The sequence below is a fragment of the Dermatophagoides pteronyssinus genome, unplaced genomic scaffold (assembly GCF_027571235.1).
Source record: "Dermatophagoides pteronyssinus isolate colony J.1.1.1.1 unplaced genomic scaffold, Derpt_VIB-CSIC_2022.12 sq0045, whole genome shotgun sequence".
Taxonomy (NCBI): Eukaryota; Metazoa; Arthropoda; class Arachnida; order Sarcoptiformes; family Pyroglyphidae; genus Dermatophagoides; species Dermatophagoides pteronyssinus.
The window spans coordinates 80,308-102,842 of NW_027461568.1; the positions used below are offsets into that span (position 1 = coordinate 80,308).

General features: G+C 31.0%; 6 protein-coding genes across 7 annotated transcripts in view; 3 read left to right on the forward strand and 3 right to left on the reverse strand.

Annotated features, from left to right (window-relative positions):
- The window catches only part of LOC113799211 (NDP-glycosyltransferase YjiC-like), a 52,447-nt gene extending 46,517 nt beyond the window's left edge, over window positions 1–5,930 (forward strand). Inside the window, exon 2 of one of the 2 annotated variants that reach the window (XM_075824043.1) lies at window positions 3,393–5,930. In XM_075824043.1, the coding sequence (XP_075680158.1) occupies window positions 3,393–4,651 (1,259 nt within the window). In that variant the 3' untranslated portion in view covers window positions 4,652–5,930. Of the gene's footprint in view, window positions 1–3,193 lie in introns of those variants that run through there. The other variant, XM_027349810.2, reaches the window with a different exon arrangement.
- On the forward strand, window positions 142–3,097 carry Rab14 (RAS oncogene family member Rab14). Its single transcript, XM_075824044.1, has 8 exons — window positions 142–396; window positions 471–625; window positions 720–1,003; window positions 1,171–1,645; window positions 1,737–1,758; window positions 1,844–1,925; window positions 1,993–2,063; window positions 2,126–3,097. Exons 4-8 carry the CDS (start codon window positions 1,534–1,536, stop codon window positions 2,511–2,513), a joined length of 675 nt encoding a protein of 224 aa, XP_075680159.1. The 5' UTR covers window positions 142–396; window positions 471–625; window positions 720–1,003; window positions 1,171–1,533; the 3' UTR covers window positions 2,514–3,097.
- On the reverse strand, window positions 4,649–6,456 carry LOC113799212 (uncharacterized). Its single transcript, XM_027349811.2, has 6 exons — window positions 6,314–6,456; window positions 5,912–6,259; window positions 5,705–5,837; window positions 5,391–5,637; window positions 5,251–5,323; window positions 4,649–5,191 (listed from the first exon to the last, which is right to left on the reverse strand). Exons 1-6 carry the CDS (start codon window positions 6,396–6,398, stop codon window positions 4,824–4,826), a joined length of 1,254 nt encoding a protein of 417 aa, XP_027205612.2. The 5' UTR covers window positions 6,399–6,456; the 3' UTR covers window positions 4,649–4,823.
- A 370-nt stretch (window positions 6,457–6,826) lies between these two features.
- LOC113799208 (tyrosine-protein kinase transmembrane receptor Ror2-like) lies at window positions 6,827–10,961 on the reverse strand. The gene is made up of 5 exons (XM_027349807.2): window positions 9,892–10,961; window positions 9,505–9,801; window positions 9,297–9,424; window positions 9,078–9,231; window positions 6,827–9,011 (listed from the first exon to the last, which is right to left on the reverse strand). Exons 1-5 carry the CDS (start codon window positions 9,992–9,994, stop codon window positions 6,952–6,954), a joined length of 2,742 nt encoding a protein of 913 aa, XP_027205608.2. The 5' UTR covers window positions 9,995–10,961; the 3' UTR covers window positions 6,827–6,951.
- Window positions 10,962–11,455: 494 nt separating this feature from the next.
- Window positions 11,456–13,888, forward strand: LOC113799210 (CAP-Gly domain-containing linker protein 4-like). Its single transcript, XM_027349809.2, has 4 exons — window positions 11,456–11,823; window positions 11,894–12,483; window positions 12,549–13,590; window positions 13,661–13,888. Exons 1-4 carry the CDS (start codon window positions 11,537–11,539, stop codon window positions 13,743–13,745), a joined length of 2,004 nt encoding a protein of 667 aa, XP_027205610.2. The 5' UTR covers window positions 11,456–11,536; the 3' UTR covers window positions 13,746–13,888.
- On the reverse strand, window positions 11,462–22,447 carry LOC113799207 (dedicator of cytokinesis protein 7-like). The gene is made up of 5 exons (XM_027349805.2): window positions 21,314–22,447; window positions 14,920–21,233; window positions 14,751–14,840; window positions 14,263–14,674; window positions 11,462–14,181 (listed from the first exon to the last, which is right to left on the reverse strand). Exons 1-5 carry the CDS (start codon window positions 21,355–21,357, stop codon window positions 13,923–13,925), a joined length of 7,119 nt encoding a protein of 2,372 aa, XP_027205606.2. The 5' UTR covers window positions 21,358–22,447; the 3' UTR covers window positions 11,462–13,922.
- Window positions 22,448–22,535: the final 88 nt, after the last annotated feature.

The following is a 22,535-nucleotide window of genomic DNA, read 5'->3' on the forward strand; positions in this document are numbered from 1 at the left end:
GAATTTTTTTTTCTTCAAAATAAGAATCTAATAACGCCATCTATCGATCGATTTTGAATGTAAAAACAAGTTTTTTTTTCGTTTCACATCATCTGCTCATTGATAAAGGGAAAAAACAAAACGTCATTCTCGATTTCAGATGTTTTATGTTTTTTTTGGGAGATTTTGTTTGATGATTTACCAAAATGAAATGAGCGAAATTGATACATTATCCACATACAGCATGAGTCATGAAATGAATTGAAATCCAAAACGAAACGAACAAAAAAAAACATTATCATTTTTTATTCGAATTTACGAACAAAAAAAAAAAAAAAAAATGATAAAATTTTTGGTTTGGTTTCGGAAAAAATATATAGAAATATTTCCTTCATATTCATTCAAATGGTAGTAGTGGTAAATATATTTCTCTCTTTCTCTCTTTGAATTCATTTCATGTTCGTTGTCATATTCCCCCTTTCGATGAAAAGAAAACTTTCCAACAACAACAACAATCGAATACAAAAAAAAAAATCAGATGTGTAAAGAAGATCTTTGCGAAAACAACAACAACAACAACGATAAAGTTGAGCCAAAACAAAACAAAAAAAAACCAGAATGATTCTCTGTTATCATCATTTTGATGGTCAGTATTTTTTGAAAATTAATTTTTTGTTTTTTTGAAAATTTTCCTTTAATTTTTTTTTGGTTTTTCTTGCTTCTATAAATGTCATCATCAGCGTAATTAGATAATTTTTTTTCCATTTTTGATTGGATACCAAAATCAAAACCAAAACAAAAAAAAAATCACGACTATAGCAACGACAAACAAACAACAACAACTGCGTTTCATCAAACAGCATCATAATCATAATCATCATTATTTGATAATTTCTGTGCATACACCACCATCGACGTCTGTTTGTCAATTTTGTTGTTGATAAAACAACAAATATATACACCCCTGATTAAAAAAAAAACAAAAACGCAACATCAATCAAACGAACAGCGAAAAATTTTCCAGGTATTTTTTTTCTTTCTACTGAAAGAGTTTTTCCCAAAATTTTTTTCCACCTGAACTTCGTCTTTGTTTAATGAAATTCATGTTTTTTTTTGTTTTTAAATATTTCATATTATATCCCATTATCATTATTAATAAGTTTTCTACTTTTCCTCATCATCATTATATAGGTGAAAAATTCAAACAACAACAAACAAACAACAATTTTTACTCTTGAAAATCAAATAGCCATACACACTCTATATATATCAACAATAACAATAATATTCAGTGTGTTTTTGCATACGTGTATTAGGTGTTTTTCGTTGTTTTTGGCCAATATCTTTTTCATTCAATTTGACATCGAAACCTGATTATTTCTGTTTTTGTGTTTGTGTGTTTTGTGTATGTGTTTTGAGCACATTTTTCAATCATCATCATCGATATTCAAATTTCTATCGAGGAAGATTCTTGTGTGTAAATAAAAATATAAAGTTTTGAGGGGTTTTTTTTTGTTCAAAGTGAAAATCATAAACAAACAAAAAAATTAGAAAATGTCGACTGCATCTGGTCCATATAATTATTCCTATATATTTAAATATATAATTATAGGTGATATGGGTGTTGGAAAATCATGTTTACTTCATCAATTTACTGATAAAAAATGTAAGTTTCCTTTCCCCCCCAAAATCGATTTTGCAACGACAGAATTTTGATCAAATTTTCACTTTTTTTCCATTTTCACAATATCATTCAGTCATGGCTGATTGTCCACATACGTAAGTTTGATTTTTCTGCGAAAAAAATTGATGAAATTTTCATTTTTTTTACTGAATTTTTTTTTCGTTGTTATTCATATTACAGAATCGGTGTTGAATTTGGTACACGTATTATTGAAGTTGGTGGACAAAAAATTAAGCTACAAATATGGGATACAGCCGGTCAGGTACTGTACTGTTGTTGTTGATTTATTGATTCAATCGTTTTAATTGATTTTTTGGCTAACAAAACAGGAAAGATTTCGTGCCGTAACACGTAGTTATTATCGTGGTGCAGCCGGTGCACTTATGGTCTATGATATTACGTATGTTTTGAGGTTGATGATTTTGTTTCAAGAAAATCAATTTTAATTTTGAAAACTTATAGGAGACGTTCCACTTATAATCATTTAAGTTCATGGCTGACTGATGCCCGAAATTTAACCAATCCAAATACGGTTATATTTTTAATTGGTAATAAATCGGATTTAGATTCACAACGTGATGTTACATATGAAGAAGCTAAACAATTTGCCGATGAAAATGGTTTAATGTTTATTGAAACATCAGCAAAAACTGGTGATGGTGTTGAAGAAGCATTTCTTGAAACTGCACGTCGTATATTTTCAAATATCCAGGATGGTTCATTGGATTTGAATGCAGCTGAATCTGGTGTACAACATAAACCAAGCCCGGTTCTTTCATCATCATCAACAACAAATGCAAATGGTGGTAGACAAGATGGTAGCGGGAATCGTTCAGATTGTCAATGTTAAAATCATTTTATATTCATCAAACATTCATCATCATCCTCATCAAATTGAATCAACAACAACAAAAACCAACATATAGAATCAAGAAAATTTCCAAAATTTTTTTTTTCATCATCAATCAACCAACCAACCAACATTCAAACGCGAATATATTCTTGTTTTTTATCATCGAATGCTTATTTTTCATCATTATCATCATCATTTCATCCGTGTTGCAATTTCTTCTCTCATTCATTCATTCATCTTTGATTTGTTTTTTTTCAAACATTGTTAGAAATTTAGCATGAAAAAAAAATTGTCAAAATCATCATCAAATATTCAATAATTTATCTAGCCAGAAAATTGAAAATTTTTCTATTATTATTTTCTTCCAAAAAACAAACACAAAAACAAGATTGTTTCGAAGCAAAAACGACTCGAATCGAATGACATTCGCGAATCTTGATTTTCAAAACAAACAAAAAAAAAAAAAAATCAATTTCTTTTTTCTCTCTTCGCTCTCTATATTTTTGTTTTATTTTTAATTGAATATTTTTCATTGCAAAAAAACAAACAAAAAAAGAAATAAATTTTTTATTTTATTGGGATCAATTTGGATTGATGTTTTGCATCAATTCCGTTATTTAAAAAATAAAAAATTCGGAGTGTAAACGCCAAAATACACTCCAAAATAATAAACTCCAGATGATTTTTTTTTCTATCCATGGTTTGAGTCATTCATTTGGTTTCACCAGCAAAAACAACCAACGATGTCTGAACAGAAAAATAAACAATTGAAAATTATCTTTCTTTCATCCGAAGGTGCTGGCCATATTAATGCATGTGTCGGTTTGGCTCAAGAATTAGCTAAATGTGGCCATGAAATTTATTTTTTCAATAAACCATCAAGCATTGGTACATTTGAAAAACTTGGCTTCAAAGAAATTATCTTGCATGAAAATGCTGTCGTTGATGATACTGATGATGCTAAGAAGCAAGTAGAGAATAAAGATGTTGATCAAGGTAAATTACGTGAAACAATTATCAATTCAAATCTGCTAGCAGATTTATCACCATATGATCAATTGGATGTTTTTGATCGTCATAAGAATAGTAATTTTTTTGGTTTTTCAATGATCAATGATATCCAAAAAGTTCATGAACAAATCCGGCAATCGTTAAGTGAACAAAAACCTGATCTGGTGATTGTTGATTATATTCTGATTCCACCATGTATTGCATATGGTCAAATACCATGGGCATATCTTTGCAGTCATAATCCACTTCATTTATTCAATTCACAATTGTTACCACCGATTACATCGGGTTTGCCAACCGATAATCGTTCTGGTTGGGCAGATTTTTATGATAAATTTCGTAAAACATATCAATCCAGTTTGCAATATTGTCAAAATGAATTAAACAAACATTATCAATGTCCTGATGTGAACAAAAATCAATTTTTATTTCTATCACCACATTTCAATATTTATGGTTATCCTGAACAATTAGATTATACGGATATTATTACATTACCGGAAAATGTTGTACGTTTGGATGGATTTTGTCGTCAACAATCTACCACCACCACCGATGACAATGATAACAAAACATTCGAATTACCCGAAAACATCAAAACTCGACTGAGTGATACAGTTAAATTGATTTATTTTTCACTGGGAACATTTGGTAGTACAAATGTAACATTGATGCAAAAAATTCTTAATGAATTGGCCGGCTGTCCACATCAAATAATTGTTTCTACTGGACAATCACATCAACAATTATCGCTTTCCGAAAATATGTATGGACAATCATATCTACCACAAATGTCAATTTTACCTTTGGTAGATTTAGTTATTACACATGGTGGTAATAATACTGTTACCGAAACAATGTCATATGGTAAACCAATGATTGTAATGCCATTGTTTGCCGATCAACATGATAATGCACAACGTATTATGGAAAAAGGTTTTGGTTATCGTATTAATCCTCATCGTTTTGAATCGAATCAATTGATTCAATTGATACAGCAAATTTTTTCCGATAAAATAATGATCGAACGTTGTACAAACGCTGGTAATTTGATTCGTAAATCTAATTCCAAATGGAAAGCATGTAAAAAAATTGAAAAATTACTAAACAACAACAAAGAATAACTTTGATGGCTTTTATTTTGTTTCATGGAAACAAAATATAAAATAATTCATGCTTTTGCTTGTGTGTGTCTATAATGACTAAATGTTATGTTTTTGTTTTTCAAAAATATAAAATGTTTTTCAAAATATTTACAAATTTCCCCCTCCATTCAATTCATATATATTATTATTATCATGATGATCGAATAGTATGATGAACCACATCGTTTACTACATCCGATATAATTAAACGTGGTTCCGATCCAATCGTTTGAATGGAATGATTATTATTATTATGATTATTATTGGCATTGTTATTTGCACCGGCTGCTGCTGCAGCAACTGCAGCAGCAGCTTCCATACCAACATCCACAACTGCTGTAATCATTTTTTTTACCGAACATTGTAATGGTGGTGGTGGTTTATTATTCGAGTTATTATTGGTGGTTGGATTGGAATAATTTTTCGATTTGGCGTGCGTTAAAATATGTGATTTAAGATTAGTTGATTGGGCAAATTTTTTCAGACAACCATCAAATGGACAGACATATGGACGATCACCTATTATTATCAACAAAAAATCATTATTCATTCATTTATGATTATCATTAGTAATTTACCTGTATGAATTCTAACATGAGTACGAAGATTGAAATCCAATGAAAATCGTTTTCCACATCCATCGAATGTACACTGTTTTTTCAACAATTATTATTATTATCGAAAATTTGAATTAATCAAAGAAGAATATTCTATATACCTGAAATGGTTTTTCGCCCGTATGCACTAATTGATGACGTTTTAGTTTACTTGATTCGACAAATGATTTTCCACATTCAGCACAAACATGTACACGTGGACCATGTGTATGAAGATGTTTTCGCATAGCACTATTATCACGAAACATTTTCATACAACCTCTATGTGGACATGCTATCGTACGTAGTTCATGTTCGCCCAATAATTTTCTATTCGATGAAACTTGATTCGAATTGGTATTCTTTACACTGGAACAAATGGACAAAACAAATTAATCAATCCATTCACTTTGGAAAAATATAATACAACACATACATAATTGTTGGACAATTATCATCGATTGGTTGAGGACAATTCTTATAGAATCCAGAAGGTAGAATATCTTCGATCGAAACATTGTTGTTATCGGTTGGAAAATCTTCCATAAAATTTATGGCTGGCATATCATCTGTATACAGAGATGGTCAGGAAAAGAAAAAAATCATTAGATGTTGTCTGTTTCGATTACTGTAAAAAACGTACCATGAGACCACATTGTAACGCTAAATTCGCCTTCCAATGTTTTGATTTGTACTTGTTTAGGTTGCCATTTTCTGCTTGGATTAATTGAAGATGATCTTTGTGGATTTGATAATTCTTGTGAATGATTTGTATCATCATCATCATCATCATCACCATCATCGTCTTCATCATCATTATCATCATTATTATCATTATCATCTTCGTGATCAACATTATTATTATTATCATTTGATAACAATGGTGGTGAATCGATTAAAACTTGTGGAGCCGATGGATATAATAGATCATGATCATCATCATCAACTGTTTCTTTCCAATTGGTCATGAATGGTTCGTTCAAATTGACAGCTATATATTTCAAGATTAACAATGATGATTATAATCATAAATGATTATACTTACCATCAAAATCATCATCTAAATGTGTAGTAAAAGGTACGGCTACAATATCAACATCATTTAATGATTCAATATTCGAATCAGCCATTCTGTCAATAGAATCTTACACATGAGCTATATATTTGGTGACAAGAAAACAAATTCCGCAAACAAAGAGAATTCAGAGAGAGAAAAAAAAGATAACAAAATGTAGCAAAATTGATGAAAATAAATCAAACGAAAAAATAGAATCAATTTTTTTTATTTTTTGAAATTGAAAAATTCAAAACCAAAACAATCGAAAAAAGAAAAAATTTCAGTTAAACAAACAAGCATTTTTTGGTTTCGACATTTTATCAAATAAACAATGCATGTATATGTGGGGGTAGTGGCAAACAAAAAGAAAAGAAAACGCGCAAGTTTTTTTTATAAAAACCAAACATTCGAAATGACATTCATAAATGATGTTACATTTTTGGAACACCATCTATTGAGAGAGAAAAAAATGTTGATAATTTTTTTTTTTGAAACATTTTATTTTTATTTTTTTTTAATTTCTTTGGCAAAAAAAAGATATGATCATAATCAATAAATACGATGATAATAATCAAGTGTGGTATGTGTGTGTGGTGACTGAATGTGATGAAATGTTTGAGCTAAATTCAATCGGTCAAAACATTTTCGGAAATCGAAATTGAAGAAGAAGGAAGACAAAAATCTTTCAATGAAAATTCTAATGATTCGAATGATGGCCTGGTTGATGGTTCCGATTGCCAACATGTTTTCATTAGATCATATATTTGATCGGGACATGATTCTGGTTTTGTTAATAGATTACCTTCTTTTAGATAACAAATCACTTGTTCATGTGTAAGGCCATAATATGGTTGTAATGCATAAGAGAATATTTCCCATAATAATACACCGAATGACCAAACATCGCTTGCAGTTGTAAATCGACCATATAATATTGCTTCTAATGGCATCCAACGTATTGGTAATGCATCGTTAGCAATATCAGCACGATAATAATTAGCTGCTTTCATTCGTTGTGAAAGACCAAAGTCAGAAATTTTTACCACCAATTTATCATTGACTAGACAATTACGTGTAGCCAGATCTCTATGTACGAAATGTTTGCTGGATAAATATACCATACCGGATGAAATTTGTTTGGCTACTTTTATCAATTCTTCGGTGGTCATTTTTTTCGGCAGATCAACAAATGCTTCTTGATTTGGATGACGTATTACATAGTTTGCTGGACCTAATGTTCGTAGAAATGAAGCAAGATCACCATATGCCATATATTCAACCAGTAGACACATTGGTTTACCAAGTGCACAAACACCTAATAATCGAACAACATTTGGATGATCAAATTCAGACATAAGTATTGCTTCACGTTCAAAATCTGATTGCATATCAATACTGGCTTCTTGACGTAATACTTTTACAGCAACCGAAGTTGTTTCCTCATCGGCTAATAATCCAGGTGCTTTGGCTAGAAATACCCGACCAAATGCACCACAACCAATATCACGAATATAAATGATTTTATTACGTGGATATTCCAGTGGTTCAAGTTTTGGATTCAATATAGCTGATGTACAATGATAAGTATTATTGGATGGTAATTTTGAAAGATCTAAATCGGTAGGTAAAGATCCTTCGATTGCTGTCATAGTTGATGCATACAAATTCATTCGATAACGAATTCGACGAATCATTAACGTAATGATCGATGTAACAATTACGATAAACATTATGACCAATCCAATACTTAATGGTAATAATAATGGATGTTGAACATGTAATACACTGCTTAATGGTCGACGAATCCAATCCATTAGATAAGATGCAAATGTTCGAAATGATAAATTTGAATTATTGATGGTAATTATTGTTGAACCATCACCATGATAATCATCATTATTATTTGTATTGTTTCGTTCACAAGGTGTAATGTCACAATGTTGCCAACGAACATATGGATCGGCTGTATAACACCATGGTAATGGTTCTTCACCACCAGCATTACGACAATAATTTTCCGAATTCCAAATCTCTTCAAATACAAATGGTGGTCGATTATGTGCATGTGGTGTTTGTGAATCCCATCGTTGACATGGCAGACCATGTTTGGTTATATTTATAGTGCCTTGATAAAAACGACCACGACCTTCAATACAATCGATAGTTGCTTTATCCGAACGAAATGTAGTCAATTCAGCATGTGAACATTGTTCCGGATTTGTTTGATTAGCATGTGATGGTAATTGTTCACAAATGGGCAAACGAAAATGACCACGTGATTTAAAATAAACACCACGTTGACGATTATCTTCAAGCAATGCCCATTCACGATTACAAAATGATTCACGTATAGCTATACAATCTTCTTGACATAATGGTTTACCCATTGGAAATCTTTTCGACCATGAACATTGTGGAAATGCATAATGACAAAGTAATTTTTCAGCTGCATTTTTACATGGTTCCTGTAATGATTGTATTAATTCTTTCCATAAATTTTTAACAATTTCTTCATTAATATTATGTGCAAAATCATCAATATCGCTAACATTATAAAAAACTAATGAATTACGTGGTACATGTTCACGACATATTTGTCCCATATATGGTGCACAATAACCATCCGGTAACATTCGTTTTTTTTCCTCTTCTTCCAATTCGATTGATTCTAATTGTTCGGTTGGTTCTTTCGCCGGAATAAAATGAACAATGTTACTTTCGTTTACTGATTATATCATTTTGATCAACTTACCTTGAATTTCTTGTACATAAATTTCATATATTCGAACATCTTCAACTGTTTGATTGATTGATGTAAGAAAATTTGTTGCTTTACAAGTAATATTCGTAGTGTTGGTTGCATTGAATTGAATGAAAACATTTGAATAATGTTCACCATCGATTAGCTAAGTAACGGAAAAAAATAAATCAGTTAAATTCCTGTTTTGAGTAAAGTAAAGTGAATAATTACCGATCGATTATCGATGAATAATTCAATTTTAGGTGCTGGTTGTCCTCGTGCATTACATTCAATAGGAACATTTGTTCCTTTCGTAACATTATAAACAAAACGTTGACCACCGGTTATTTTGGCGCCATCTTTATCCAAATTTGAATTTGAATAGATCAGCATTATCATCATCAAATCAAATCAATCATCAACAACAACAACAACTTACATTGAACCGAAAGCCGTGCTGGTCGTGAAACATCAAGTCCTAATTCATTACGAGCAGTACATTGATAAACACCTTCATCCAATTCACTAACATAATCAATGTGAAGACTTGATATTGATCCATTATCCGGTATATGTAATAATGTTTGTCGATGACGTGATAATGGTATTGATTGACCATTACGTTGCCAATTTATTGTTAATTGTGAATCATTATTCGGTAATGTACCACATGATAATGTTACATTTTCACCGGCAACTACCGTTATTGATTTTGGACCAAATTCAATGTTGGGCACTATGGTGGTGGTGGCGGGGAAAGTGAGTGGGAAAAATGAAAGCAAAAAGTTAATCCGCAATGAGCCAATCAATCATTTTAAGCACTTACATTCTTCACTGAATACATTGCTAATCAGCAATAATGGAAATAATAACGATGAAGCAAAAATAAACAGCTGAATGACAGTACGAATGGATTTTAAGAAAATCATTCTGAAAAAAAATCAACAACAACAAACAAACGATTCACTATCGAAGATGTATCGGGATTTCATATCGGGAACAATCGATGAAAAAAAAAGAAGAAAAGAAAATCCTGCTGCATTATTTCCGTATTCAATGCACGTAATCGTCGTCTTCTTCGTTGGCTAATTTATTGAACAAACATTTTTACGCACAAAAACACATTCCTTACATGTTCACTTCACTTCAAAATTTGACAATCAAAAAAACAAAATTTCGACAAAATCCGAAATTCATTCGATTTGACAAAAAACAAAACAAAACAAAACATTCACAATTCGAACCATCTGCCCATCAACCAAACGTTTCATATTTTTATTTTTTGCGTGTTCATCGATAATTCCTCTTAATTCGACAATAAACAAAATGAATGGAATGAAATGAAACGAAACGAACAACGAACCACCCTCATAACTGTTCATTCGGGTTTAGAAATTCTTCCTCTCTTTTCTCATTACTAACACTCCGTTAGCACACAACGAACACAGTTGAACACGGTTATCCAACTGATCCAGAGACTTGGTCCATAGAGAGAGAGAGAGAGAGAGAGAGAGAGAGAGAGAGAGAGAGAGAGAGAGAGAGAGAGAGAGAGAGTCAGTGAGAGCTCATTCATTCGCTAACTTTTGATTGATTCGGTTTTTGGAACACAGAAAAAAAAAGTTTGATTTTTTTTTCTCCCAAAACGAATAATGAATCGAGATGTTTTTTTTAACAACAACATCCCATCCAATCTCTTTTGCACTCTCTGTGGATGCCGTTACTTTTGCTTTTTAGTTCCGCGAAAATCTGGTCGATCAGGGATTTTACAAAGTTTTTTTTTTTTGGTTTTGGTTTTGGGTAATGTTCTATGCATAGGCATTCCGCGTTGAAATCATCCGCTTTTTTTCATATATAGTGAATGATGATGTTCGAATGTTTGATGATGCTTCCATTGAATTCCAAAATTTGAAACTTCTAACTTCAACTTGACTTTTGGCCGAAAAAAACATAAATAATCCCTAAATAATGAATCGATTGGAGCAAAGTTTTTTTTACTAATTGCATACGATAATTAGTAAATGATTAGTAAAAGATTATCATCCATGGATCCATGGCCAAATTGTTTTTTTGTTGTTGTTTTTGTTGGAAATTCTTCTTGTCCACTATATATCATCAACAAAGAATGCAGGAATCATGCGTCATTCAATTGGATTCTTTCTGGCTATATATTAGATTCTAACACACACACACACACAAATCTCAAAGGCGCCAACAGAATTAACTTTTGAATTTCAAAAGGCGAAAAAAAACGGAAAAACAAAAAATGAAATTCCTTTTTGGAATCGAAGAATTTTATTTCAAAATTCGAAAGTGATATATTCACACTAATATCGATAGTATCGATCGATTCCAAAAAGAAAAAGATTCGTTAAATTCAGGCAAACTGTTGCTCAATATTTCAAAGATTTTAAAAGAAAAAAATTTGTTTTTAACCATTCCATTTTTTGATTTTTTTTTAAATTTCATTCCAAATGAATTTTATTGCCGATAAAAATGGCAATACAATATCATCAACGAAAATTGTTCATCCAATCGATGATGCACCATATTGTGAAAATTGTTGGCAAGGTGATGAATTTTTCAATTTAAATTGTCAACAATGTTTTGATAGATTTCAGGATGAAAAAACTACCATATCACAATTGATGGCCATTGCTCGACAATGGCATCCAGATATTCAAACCAATATGGATTTGTTAATCAATCGAATGCTGGAAAAAGGAGCACATGCTGATGATCGTGATGAATTGACCGATATGTAAATAATTGATTTTCTTTTCTTTTTCATTTATAACTTGAATTTATTTCGATTCATCATCATCCTATAGGACATTATTGCATTTTGCATGCAAATCAGGCGCCATTGGCATTGGTGATGAGGACAAAAGTCTAAATCTGGTTGTTGCATTGATCGAAAAATATCAGGCAAATCCAAATTTGATTTGCAAATGGAATGATATGAGTGCTTTACACATTGCTACCTATTTTGATGTTGCACCGGTTGTTGGTTATCTGGTAACAGTGGTCAAACCATCGATTATCGATTATCCAAGTCGATATTCAGATTCACAAACACCATTGCATATAGCTGCAACAAATCTTTGTTTGCGATCTGCTCGTATTCTGCTATCGTCAGGTGCAAATATCTTGCTCAAAGATGATCGAATGCGTACTCCATTAGATTGTGTTCCCACCGAATCGGATCCAAGTTTTTCCTGGTTCGAAATGCAACAACCAGATATTTCATTGGAATTAAGATCCATTCTGGAAGAGGCAACTTTAATCATTTCAGGTGAATCTAATTCAACCGATGCTGAATGTATGAAAACCGCTAAAGTTGTTCTATCGGCTTTGGGATTAGAAATCGGTGATAGAATCATTGTTGGTAATGCTAAAATTGGTACTCTTCGTTATTGTGGTATGTGTGAATTATCGATTTTATTTTTTGTTTTGTTTTACAAATTAATCACAATTGAAATTCAGGACCAACACAATTTGCTACGGGAATCTGGACAGGTATTGAATTGGACGAACCTATCGGTAAAAATGATGGCAGTATTGATGGTATACGATATTTTGTTTGTCCACCACAATACGGTATTTTTGCACCGATCAATCGCATATCAAAATTGGATACCGATGATTGTGATCTGATGATGATGATGAATCATAGTTTTGATTCGAAACAACATGGCAAACAATCAAATGGTCAACATCATTATAGTCTGAGTTATAATCCATTGAATGTACATTCGAAAATCGATACAGGACTTAATACAATTTCTCGTCATAGTGATGTTAATTTATTATCTTCTTCACGATCATCGATCAATTCGGAAGATGTATTTATCGGTAGTAAAGTTTATCTTACTGATAAAAAAACCGGCATTGTTCGATTTATGGGACCAACAAAATTTGCACCCGGCATTTGGTATGGTATCGAATTAACTCGACCAATTGGTAAAAATGATGGCTCAGTACAAGGTGTTCGTTATTTTACTTGCAAACAACGTTTTGGTATTTTTGTTTCATTCGCACGAATTGCCAGAGTAATGTCAAGTTCGAATAGTAAAAATTCTCCATCACATATTTGTTCACCACATGATATATCCGAATCAGAAGATTCGGATATTAGTCCTAATTTTAGTGGTACCTCATCACTTGATCTACTTCAATTTACTCAGCTAAAAAATACTGAAAATAAATTATTATCCAATGATAAGATACGAAAATCAACAATTAGACGTTCAATGAGTTTATGTCGAAACATTTCCAATACAACAACAACAACAAGACATTCGATTAATAAAGAAGATAGAAATAAACTGCTTGATCCACAACAACAACAACAACAAGATTCATGGCTTCGAATCGGTGTCAATGTTCTTGTCAACAGTATGGTTGGATCGATTCGTTATATTGGATCGGTTCATTTTGCCGAAGGTATTTTTCTTGGTATTGAATTACGAACACCTAACGGTAAAAATGATGGTTCGATTGATGGAAAACGTTATTTTACTTGCAAGTAAATATCTTTTCCTTTTTTTGTTTTCATTAATCGATTGTAATCCTTTTCTCTTGTTTTTTTTTGATAGGACCAATCATGGCTTATTTGCCCCACCAAAAAAAGTTACTATTCGCGGTATAAATGCCGCAAAATTATTACCCGAATCTAATTAGACTTATAATATATATTACTGCTCATTGTATTTGTTCACTGTGATAATTTTATTTATCATATCAAAAAAGAAAAAATGATTTTTTTTTAGAAAAGAAAAAAATAATAAGTAAAAAAAAAATTTTTTTTGACTAGAAAAATGTGACCCAATGTCGAAATAGTGTGTGTGTGTGTTGAGATCAGATTCGAGATAGACGTTCAAAACCATTCATTCCTTTCAAAGGACTGTTATTATTACTTCGGGATGTTATAGAAAATCCTGGACCAAAATAACTATCCTGCAAAAGTGCTTGTGAATGTTTTACATTGGCCATACCCATCAATGGTGCCAATTTTTCGGTTAAACGACAAAAATTTCTTTCCAATTCTTTATGATATTCAATTTGTTGTTCATTACCATTGATAAGTTGACGATTTTTTGCCAAAGCTTCACCACATCTATGGTAATGGGGGTGAAAAAAAAATTTACATATCAGTGATATTCACGAGTCAAAAATCAAGTCAGAACAAAAAACTTACTTGGCACAAAATTCTTTAAATGCAACTCGTAAACTATCTTTTAATGGTAAAGTTGGACGTTGATAACCGGCAGGAATATTTGGTTCATCACTTAGAAAAACAAAAGCAATTTCAGCCGGACCTTGATTAACAGTAGTACCTACACAACCTTGCAGTACCATTTGTAAGATTTTAGCATCAACTGGTTCTTGATTGGCTGCAATAGCTAATTCACCGGTTTTTTTCTGTAAATCTTCAATGGCCACTTCAATCGGTAATAATGAATGTTGTTGTCGATTTTTTACCAAAATTCTTGTCTTTACATATGGAAATGCATGTTCAACCGAAAGTATTGTTTTTCTTTTATATTGTTCATAAAGTTGACCATGTGCTCGACCATCCATCGTAAACGGAGTAGAATAAATGAATCGTTCTATCAGGAAAAAAAAAGAAAAAGAAAAATCAATTGAATAAAAACTAATCTTTGCCAAAGAGCAAAACACAATTACTGATATTATAATTTCGTTCATAACAAGTTTTACGTGATTCCAATTCCCATGAATCAAAATATGGTTCCACATAAGTAATCTGGATGTATGCTGTTTGTTTTTTTTTTGAAATTGTAAAAAAAAATTCATTAAATTTTCAAAGTCAAAAAGAAAAAATTTTTTCATTTACCTTTATTTGGATCCAATTTCGAAATGTCTACATTATTCGAATCTTTAATCACTTCGACATTTTTTGCACCAAAACATTTACCATAAAATGTTTCCAAACGATTAGCAATTTCATGTAATTTAGTTAGAAAAGGTTCTTTGTAAACGAATTCTTTTTGATTAAGATCATTGAACAATTTTCCATAGAATCCAACACGAAAATAAGTGGCAAACACACGTTTTCCTTCTTGTTGTTCGATTTTAATAAAAACCTTATGCAATCGATCATGTATCCGCGATAATTCTTTATAATTATAATGAGTTTCATGTATTGGTAATAGTAATTTATAAATTTCATTCACACCTTCATACATTCCACTAACATCAAAATGTTCGGCTGCATGTTCCAACAATGCAATCAAACCGGATTCATTTAATTTTGCTGATTGTATTCCTTTTTTCGTATCATCAATATCTTCTTTAAAATAATTCATTTTATCAATATTAATATCTGAATTGGAATGAAGACTTTCTTCAAAAACATTTGGACAAACACGTTGAAATGCAGCACATGAAACCGGTAGATAATTTCTACGTGACATTTTATGTAAACATTCAGAAACTAATGCTGATGCATGAACTAAACATTGTGCAGCTTCAACTTTTTGTGATAATTCTAAATGTTTTCGGGCCATATTTTCAAGCCATGTAATTCGTAATTCTGGTGAATTTTGATAACCTTTTGCTACACGATACATTAAATCAAGTAACATTAATGGATCTTTTTCATGTTCTTTCATTTGCATTGTATCCGATAATATCATAATAAGATTATAAACTAATTCTCGTATTTGATTTGGAAATTGTGTTTCACGTACACTATCATCATTCAATGCATATAATAAAATATTATTCAATGCATTACGGATATTAATTTCATTGAACGTAAGACTTGTACCAACCAATTGACTTAATGACATTGTAATTTGAATTTTAATACGTGAATAATGACCATTTGATTGATAATATTGTCGTAATAGCAGATAAATTGATGCCGATGCATTTGTACGAATAGTTAATGTTTGTGATGCACAATGTTTCAATAATAAATGACATAATTCGGAACAAAATTCACCATCCGGTAAATCATCAATAAAAAGTAATTCAGGAAAATGATGTAGAATGGCACGTTGTATGTCGAATGCAGCTTTCAATACACGACTACTTTGGCGTAATGAAAATACTTGAAGCAAAGCATGTAATGCACTTGCAACAACAAATTCATCATTACCGTATTTATTTTTCAAACATAAACTTGATGTTGTCGTTGTTGTTGTTGTTTTGGTTGATGATGATGAATTACGAACAAAACTAGAAATACATTTAATACGTTGTCGAAAAATATTCACAATCATTGTTATTGAATCCAATACAATCAAATTGATCATCGTACAAAGATGTCCTTCCATAATGATTTCATCTTCAAAATTATTCAAATCATTATTTGAATCATCATGAATTGAATGATAACGATTAATAGTGGTGTTACGTTTCCATCGTAATCTTAGATCATTACTTGAACCATCATTCATTGTTGATACAAAACTTTGTGATGATGATGATTCACGACGACGAATCCATTCTTTACGTGCAGGTCCATTACGAATTGCATCATCTAATTTTTGAAATGATTGTCTTCGTTTGGAACTTTTCCGTATATGTTTAGCACCTTGATATTCAAAAATTCTTATTGTTATACGAAGTAATTCAATAAATGCTAACAAACGTTCATTTGAAAATTCATTCAAATATTGTATAAATAATCGATGATCAACATTACCAATAGTCCATATTAAACATAACAATAATGTTTCGGTAGCTTCTTTATTGATTCGTTGATATGAAAGTGTTTGACGATAAGTACTGGGCGATATTAATTTGTGCGGTGGAGATGATGAACAACTGTTGTTTGAAGTTGTTGATGATGATGATGATGATGATCCAATTGCCATTGCAATAGAATTTTCAATAAACAATGATCCATAACTATCCATATCATGACGAAATTGTCCTTTCGAAGAATTAAGTTTTCGTCGTTTACGACTTTCATTTGGTGAATAAAAACAATTATCTTTTGTTTCATCATGTAAATAATCAATAACATCAATCATAATGCCTATTAATGGTAAAAATAAACAAGCAGCACGATGTTTAATATTATAATCATTAAATCGTTCATCCCAATCAAATGCATTCATTATTGAACGTATTAATTGTGCAGCATGATTTTGTACGATATCTTTGGTCATTGTAAATGATTCAAGTAAAACACAAAATACTAATCCAATAAGCCAATGTTGACGTCGATATTCATCAGTTAATTCCGAATAAGGACGAATACGATCAAATATTAAATTTGAAAATATATTACTATCCAACATTTCTTTGGTCAGCGAAAAAGATGGTGAAAATTTCGTATTACCGGTGTTGTTGTTTTTGTTGTTGTTGGAATTTTGTTCCAAAGCAGCAAACAATGGTGTACCAAATGGAAGATTCAAAGCAACAAAATGTTCATGACCACAAATTATTCGTAAAAATGATACTTTCATTTCAAACAATTCTGCATTGATTTTTATTTGTTCATTTTTTTGGCTATCCATATCCATTTGTTTGCCGTTGTTGTTATTGTTGATCGATGTCGAAACTATTGTTGAAGCATTACTAATTTTAGTTAAATAAATTTTCATTAAACTAAATACATAATGACGATCAATAATTGAAAGAAGATCACGAATAAAAAATGATAATGAACGATTAACAATATTCACACATGATGATGGTTGTTGATGATTTGAATGTTTGTTACGAATTTCTCGTACTATATAATCACCAATTCTATGTATCAATCGATTTAGATTATTTTTCAAATATCGATCAATTGGTAAACGATGTACAATCTTTGAGTTTGATGTTAACGAAACAGTTATACAAAGACTTTTAAAAATTGAATCAAAAAAAAAGAATGAATATTTATATAGATTCTCCACTGTCGATTCATTTGAATGTTCTTTTGATAACCATTGTATGACAATTTCTTCATGGAATGTTGATCTTAACGTTTCATCTTTTTCATGATTCAAATCATTCACATTATGATTATGATTGTTACTGTTGTTCGTTGGTTCTGGTTGTGGAAAAATTACCTGATAATGAATAAATGTAGCTAAAATTCCACTTTGCATTTGTGAATAATCATCCGAATAAAGTTTTGAATTAATTTTAGCAACAATCGAAACCAATGTTTCAAATACCAATGTTTTAAATTGTTTGGATATCGTTGAAATATTTTGGTCATTCTTTTGTTCATCAAACAGTGATAATGGTGGTCGAACCATTAACATAATCAATCGATTCAATATAATATGAACAAATTTTACTAACGAATCGATATTTGAATTCTGTAAACCATTAATAGCAAGACAAAAATCTTCATAAAAATTATCTGAATGTAATAAACTTTGATTCTGACCACCATCTAATGATGATGTAATACGAAAAAATCGATTTACATAAACATCTTGAGCAAATATACTTGAATATGAATCAATATGAACAACAAATAATGATTTACGATTATCAATCCATTTAAGATTAGTCATTGCATCCATATCAGTTGGATTCAAAAATGAATAACCGGCTGTAGGCATTTCCGATACGATAGGCAAAGAAAATGATCCGGTTTGAAGACAATCATCCTGTAGTAATGGCAGCCATGTATAGCCAACAATTTCATCAATTGGTATATCATTTTTAGGTTTAGTATGTACATGAATGAATGTAAACAATAAATGTGTTTGTTTTTGCATCTGTGATGGTAAACGTATTTTAAATTCTTCGGAAAAATTTGGATTACGATTATGATAATTGATTGCTGTATATGATTCGGATAAATATTCCGGGCAACTAGATTTACCAAAAATCACCGGCATGGCACTGAATTTTTCTTCCGATGATAATAACTGTATTTTTACCGTAACATTTCTTGCTGAATTTTGTCGGGATGTAAAATTAACCGATCGTGGATAAACATAAAGAAGATTTCGATGTTCAATATGCGGTATTAATAGATCACGAAATTCAAGAATCTCCTTAATCGGACTAATACGATCATTCGGTTGATATGGATGAAGACGAATCAATTCTGGATTTACACGACATTTAATTTGATTTTCATCACGTACAGGACTTATATCCAATTTAAATGTACTCGCTATATATCGGATACGTTTTGAATTATGTGTTGAACGTCCAAATTCTTGTAAAAATTTATACAAATCTTCATCACTAAATTTTTCCGATTCATGACGATAAAATATTTTACTTGTTATTGTTACCGGTTTAAATTTATTATATGCTTGACATAGATCATATGATGATGATGATGTAATTATATCCGTTGATGATGAATGATTTGAAATAGCAGAATAATCTTTACTTGTCATTGTTAAATGTCTTTCAAGTGAACCTTTCCTAACGAAAGTTGATGTACATTCATTTGCAATACGTTTTAAACTATCCAAACTATTTGAACTATTACGATTACAATTTAATGATGTTTCACAATCTTTTTCCGTTATAGTCGGTGTTGTTGTTGTAGCCAAACAATTTCCCAATACATCTACCAAAGGAAATACTGCCCAAGCAAAAAACATTCGATAACGACCTAAACGTTCACAATTATTTTTTATCAAATTTTTCAGCCTATCCATTTTATTTGAATCATCGGGTGGTCGTTGATATGATTCAATCAAATCATTTATATCACTTTGAAATATTTTCTCTAATTTTATAACAAAATACATATCTGGACTTAAATGACTTAGATTGAATATAGCCGATTTAGATAATGTTGATAAATCTTGAAATGATATATGCGATTGTAACATATGTTTCATTGATTCAGTATTCAAATCAAAATAAAAATTTTCAGTTATTTTTTTCTTTAATTTTGAATCATAAATTGCTATTGATGCAAATAATGGTTCAATTGAAAGATCCATTTCAAGTGAAAGACATTTTAACAGGAATCGATAACGTGGTACATCCGATGGTGGTGATATTGATGGCCGTTGTTCAATGACCATTGTTGATTCATCGTCTGATTGTTTTTGTTGTTGTAATCGATATAGACAAAATAAAGGAAGTGCATTGTTGTTGTTGTTGTTGTTGCTGTTATTGTCATCATCCTGTTCGGTAAGGTCATAATTTATATTAAGTTCAGTAAAATATTCATCATAATTTTTTTCCAAAATATTATCAATATGATCATCTGAGTTTGTTGTAGGATTTTTGATAAAAAACAGCTGCTGTTGTTTCTTATCATTTTTATTATTGGATGTTTGTTGTTGCAGTTGTTGCGGATCATCACCATCGATAAATGTCCAGCTATTACGATTTTGATTAAGGGAAATATTATCACAAACAGATTGATTAATCAATTCTACAGCTAATGGTGTACGACAGCCACGGTCTTCATCACCATCATCATTATTATCATTATTATTATCATCATCGGTAGTAAAATCTTCTTCATCCGATGCTAATGGTGGTCGTACGGTGGATGTGGATGAAATCAATGATTGTGGACGTGGTGTATTTTTTGTGGATGTTTCCAATGAATATATTGTATTTGGTGTTGGTGATTCAATCACTGATAATGATTCATTTTTTGTTCGTATAGAACATTTTGAATCTATTTCATATTCTTGATGTTTTAATTGTTTAAAACGTTCTTTTTGTTCTAATTTTAAATATTCAATATTTTTTTCATATTGTTTAATTACAATCAATGATTTAAGATTACAGGCACCAATACATTGTATATAAGGATCTTCCGAAATACGTAGATTATGAAATTCTGGTAATGATTCTGGTTCTAATGTACGTAATGGTGGTTGATATTTTTCAACCATAATATCATCAAATGGAAATAATAATACTGAACGTAAATTCTGTTCAATACGATTCGAATGTTTCGCAATATAATCTTCATAATCATCAATTGGATCAACTAGATCAATGATTGATGTTTCACAATATAAACTATTACCAAGATTAACATTATTGATTGTTAAATTTTCATCACCGATGGCATTTTGATGACAAAGTATGGTTGTCATCATGGTGGTTTTATCCTCACCAAAACAATCATCACTGTTGTTATTATTATTATTATTATTGTTGTTGTTGTTGTTATTATTCGTTATAATCGATGCTGTTGTTGAAGCTGATGCTAAAATTTTGGCCAGTCTATGACGAATATCGACATTGCTATCTCTTCGATTTTTTCCAAAACAAAAGAAAAGAAAATTAATTTCAGATTTACGAATCATCATCAATATTCAATCAAATCTTACTTGATTATTTTACTGGCAAAAGCTCTACGGCCTGTCATTGACATTGTTTATAAACTAAATGAATGAATGAATGATTAAGTAAAACTAATTTTTCAAAAATCTACACTGTTAATATTTTTTTTTTTTTTTTGGTTGTTTGTCGCTCATCATTATCATCCTGATGATGATCTTTGGAAGTGTTGTCAAAGAGAGGGAGAGAGATACACAAACCATAAACACAAAAAACACAAATGATATCACTTTGTCGTAAAAAAAGCAACAGAAAACATTAACCAAAATAGGAAGTCACAAAAATATTTTTTGATTATGAAAAAAAGGTTTTTTGGGATTCAATTGTGGTGGTGGTTATGCATTGTTGAACTGTGCGTTGTGTTTGTTCGTTTGACAATGGACATGAATGAGTGATTACATGCAGGATCACCAACAAACCAGGATTCATTCATTCATTCATTCATTGAATATAGGCGTGTTTCAACAACAACAACAACAATCATGTCAATCATTTTATCGTTGATGTTGTTGTTTATCTATATAATAAACACGAGAAGCGAAGCTTCTCGAGAGTGTCGTGCACAGAGAAATGTGTTAGCAAATGCAATTAGCAGAGAAATGTGTTAGGAAATTTGACAAATGTGTTAGAAAGGGTCTGCAGAAAAAGTCAATGTGCGCAACATCGTGCGCAACATGAATGGCCTCGGGATAGAAACAATTGTTAACGCTTAGGCCCCGGTCTCATTGTAATGGGACTGCGGCCTTAGAGAAAATTATGGTTTGCAAAAAATCTCAATAGGAAAAAATAGCAAAAAAATGGAAATATTCAAATATAATTTAAATTTGGTTTAAGCAGGTTAGGTTAGGTTTGTGCAATTAGGTTTTCCGGGAGGAACTAACTAAAGCGCCAATATTTGTGGCTATTTTTGGCGATTTTCTCCACTATTTTTCTTGGACCGATTTTCGGTGAGACCCGAAACAAATGGATAGAAAACAAATAAATAATTGGATCGAATCCCAAAAGAACAAAACTTGAGCCAAAGATTTGGGCGATGGGCGGCGTAGCCGCTCATCTGCCAGAATCTACGGGCTGAAGCAAGTGTGCGTGCTGCTGGCCAAAGGCCAGCAACACACACTTGTATTTACATAAAAAAACAAACAACAGCAATTATTCTTTATTTCTAGGCTTTTCTGAATAATTTAAATCAATTTAAGTCAATCAGAAAAAAAA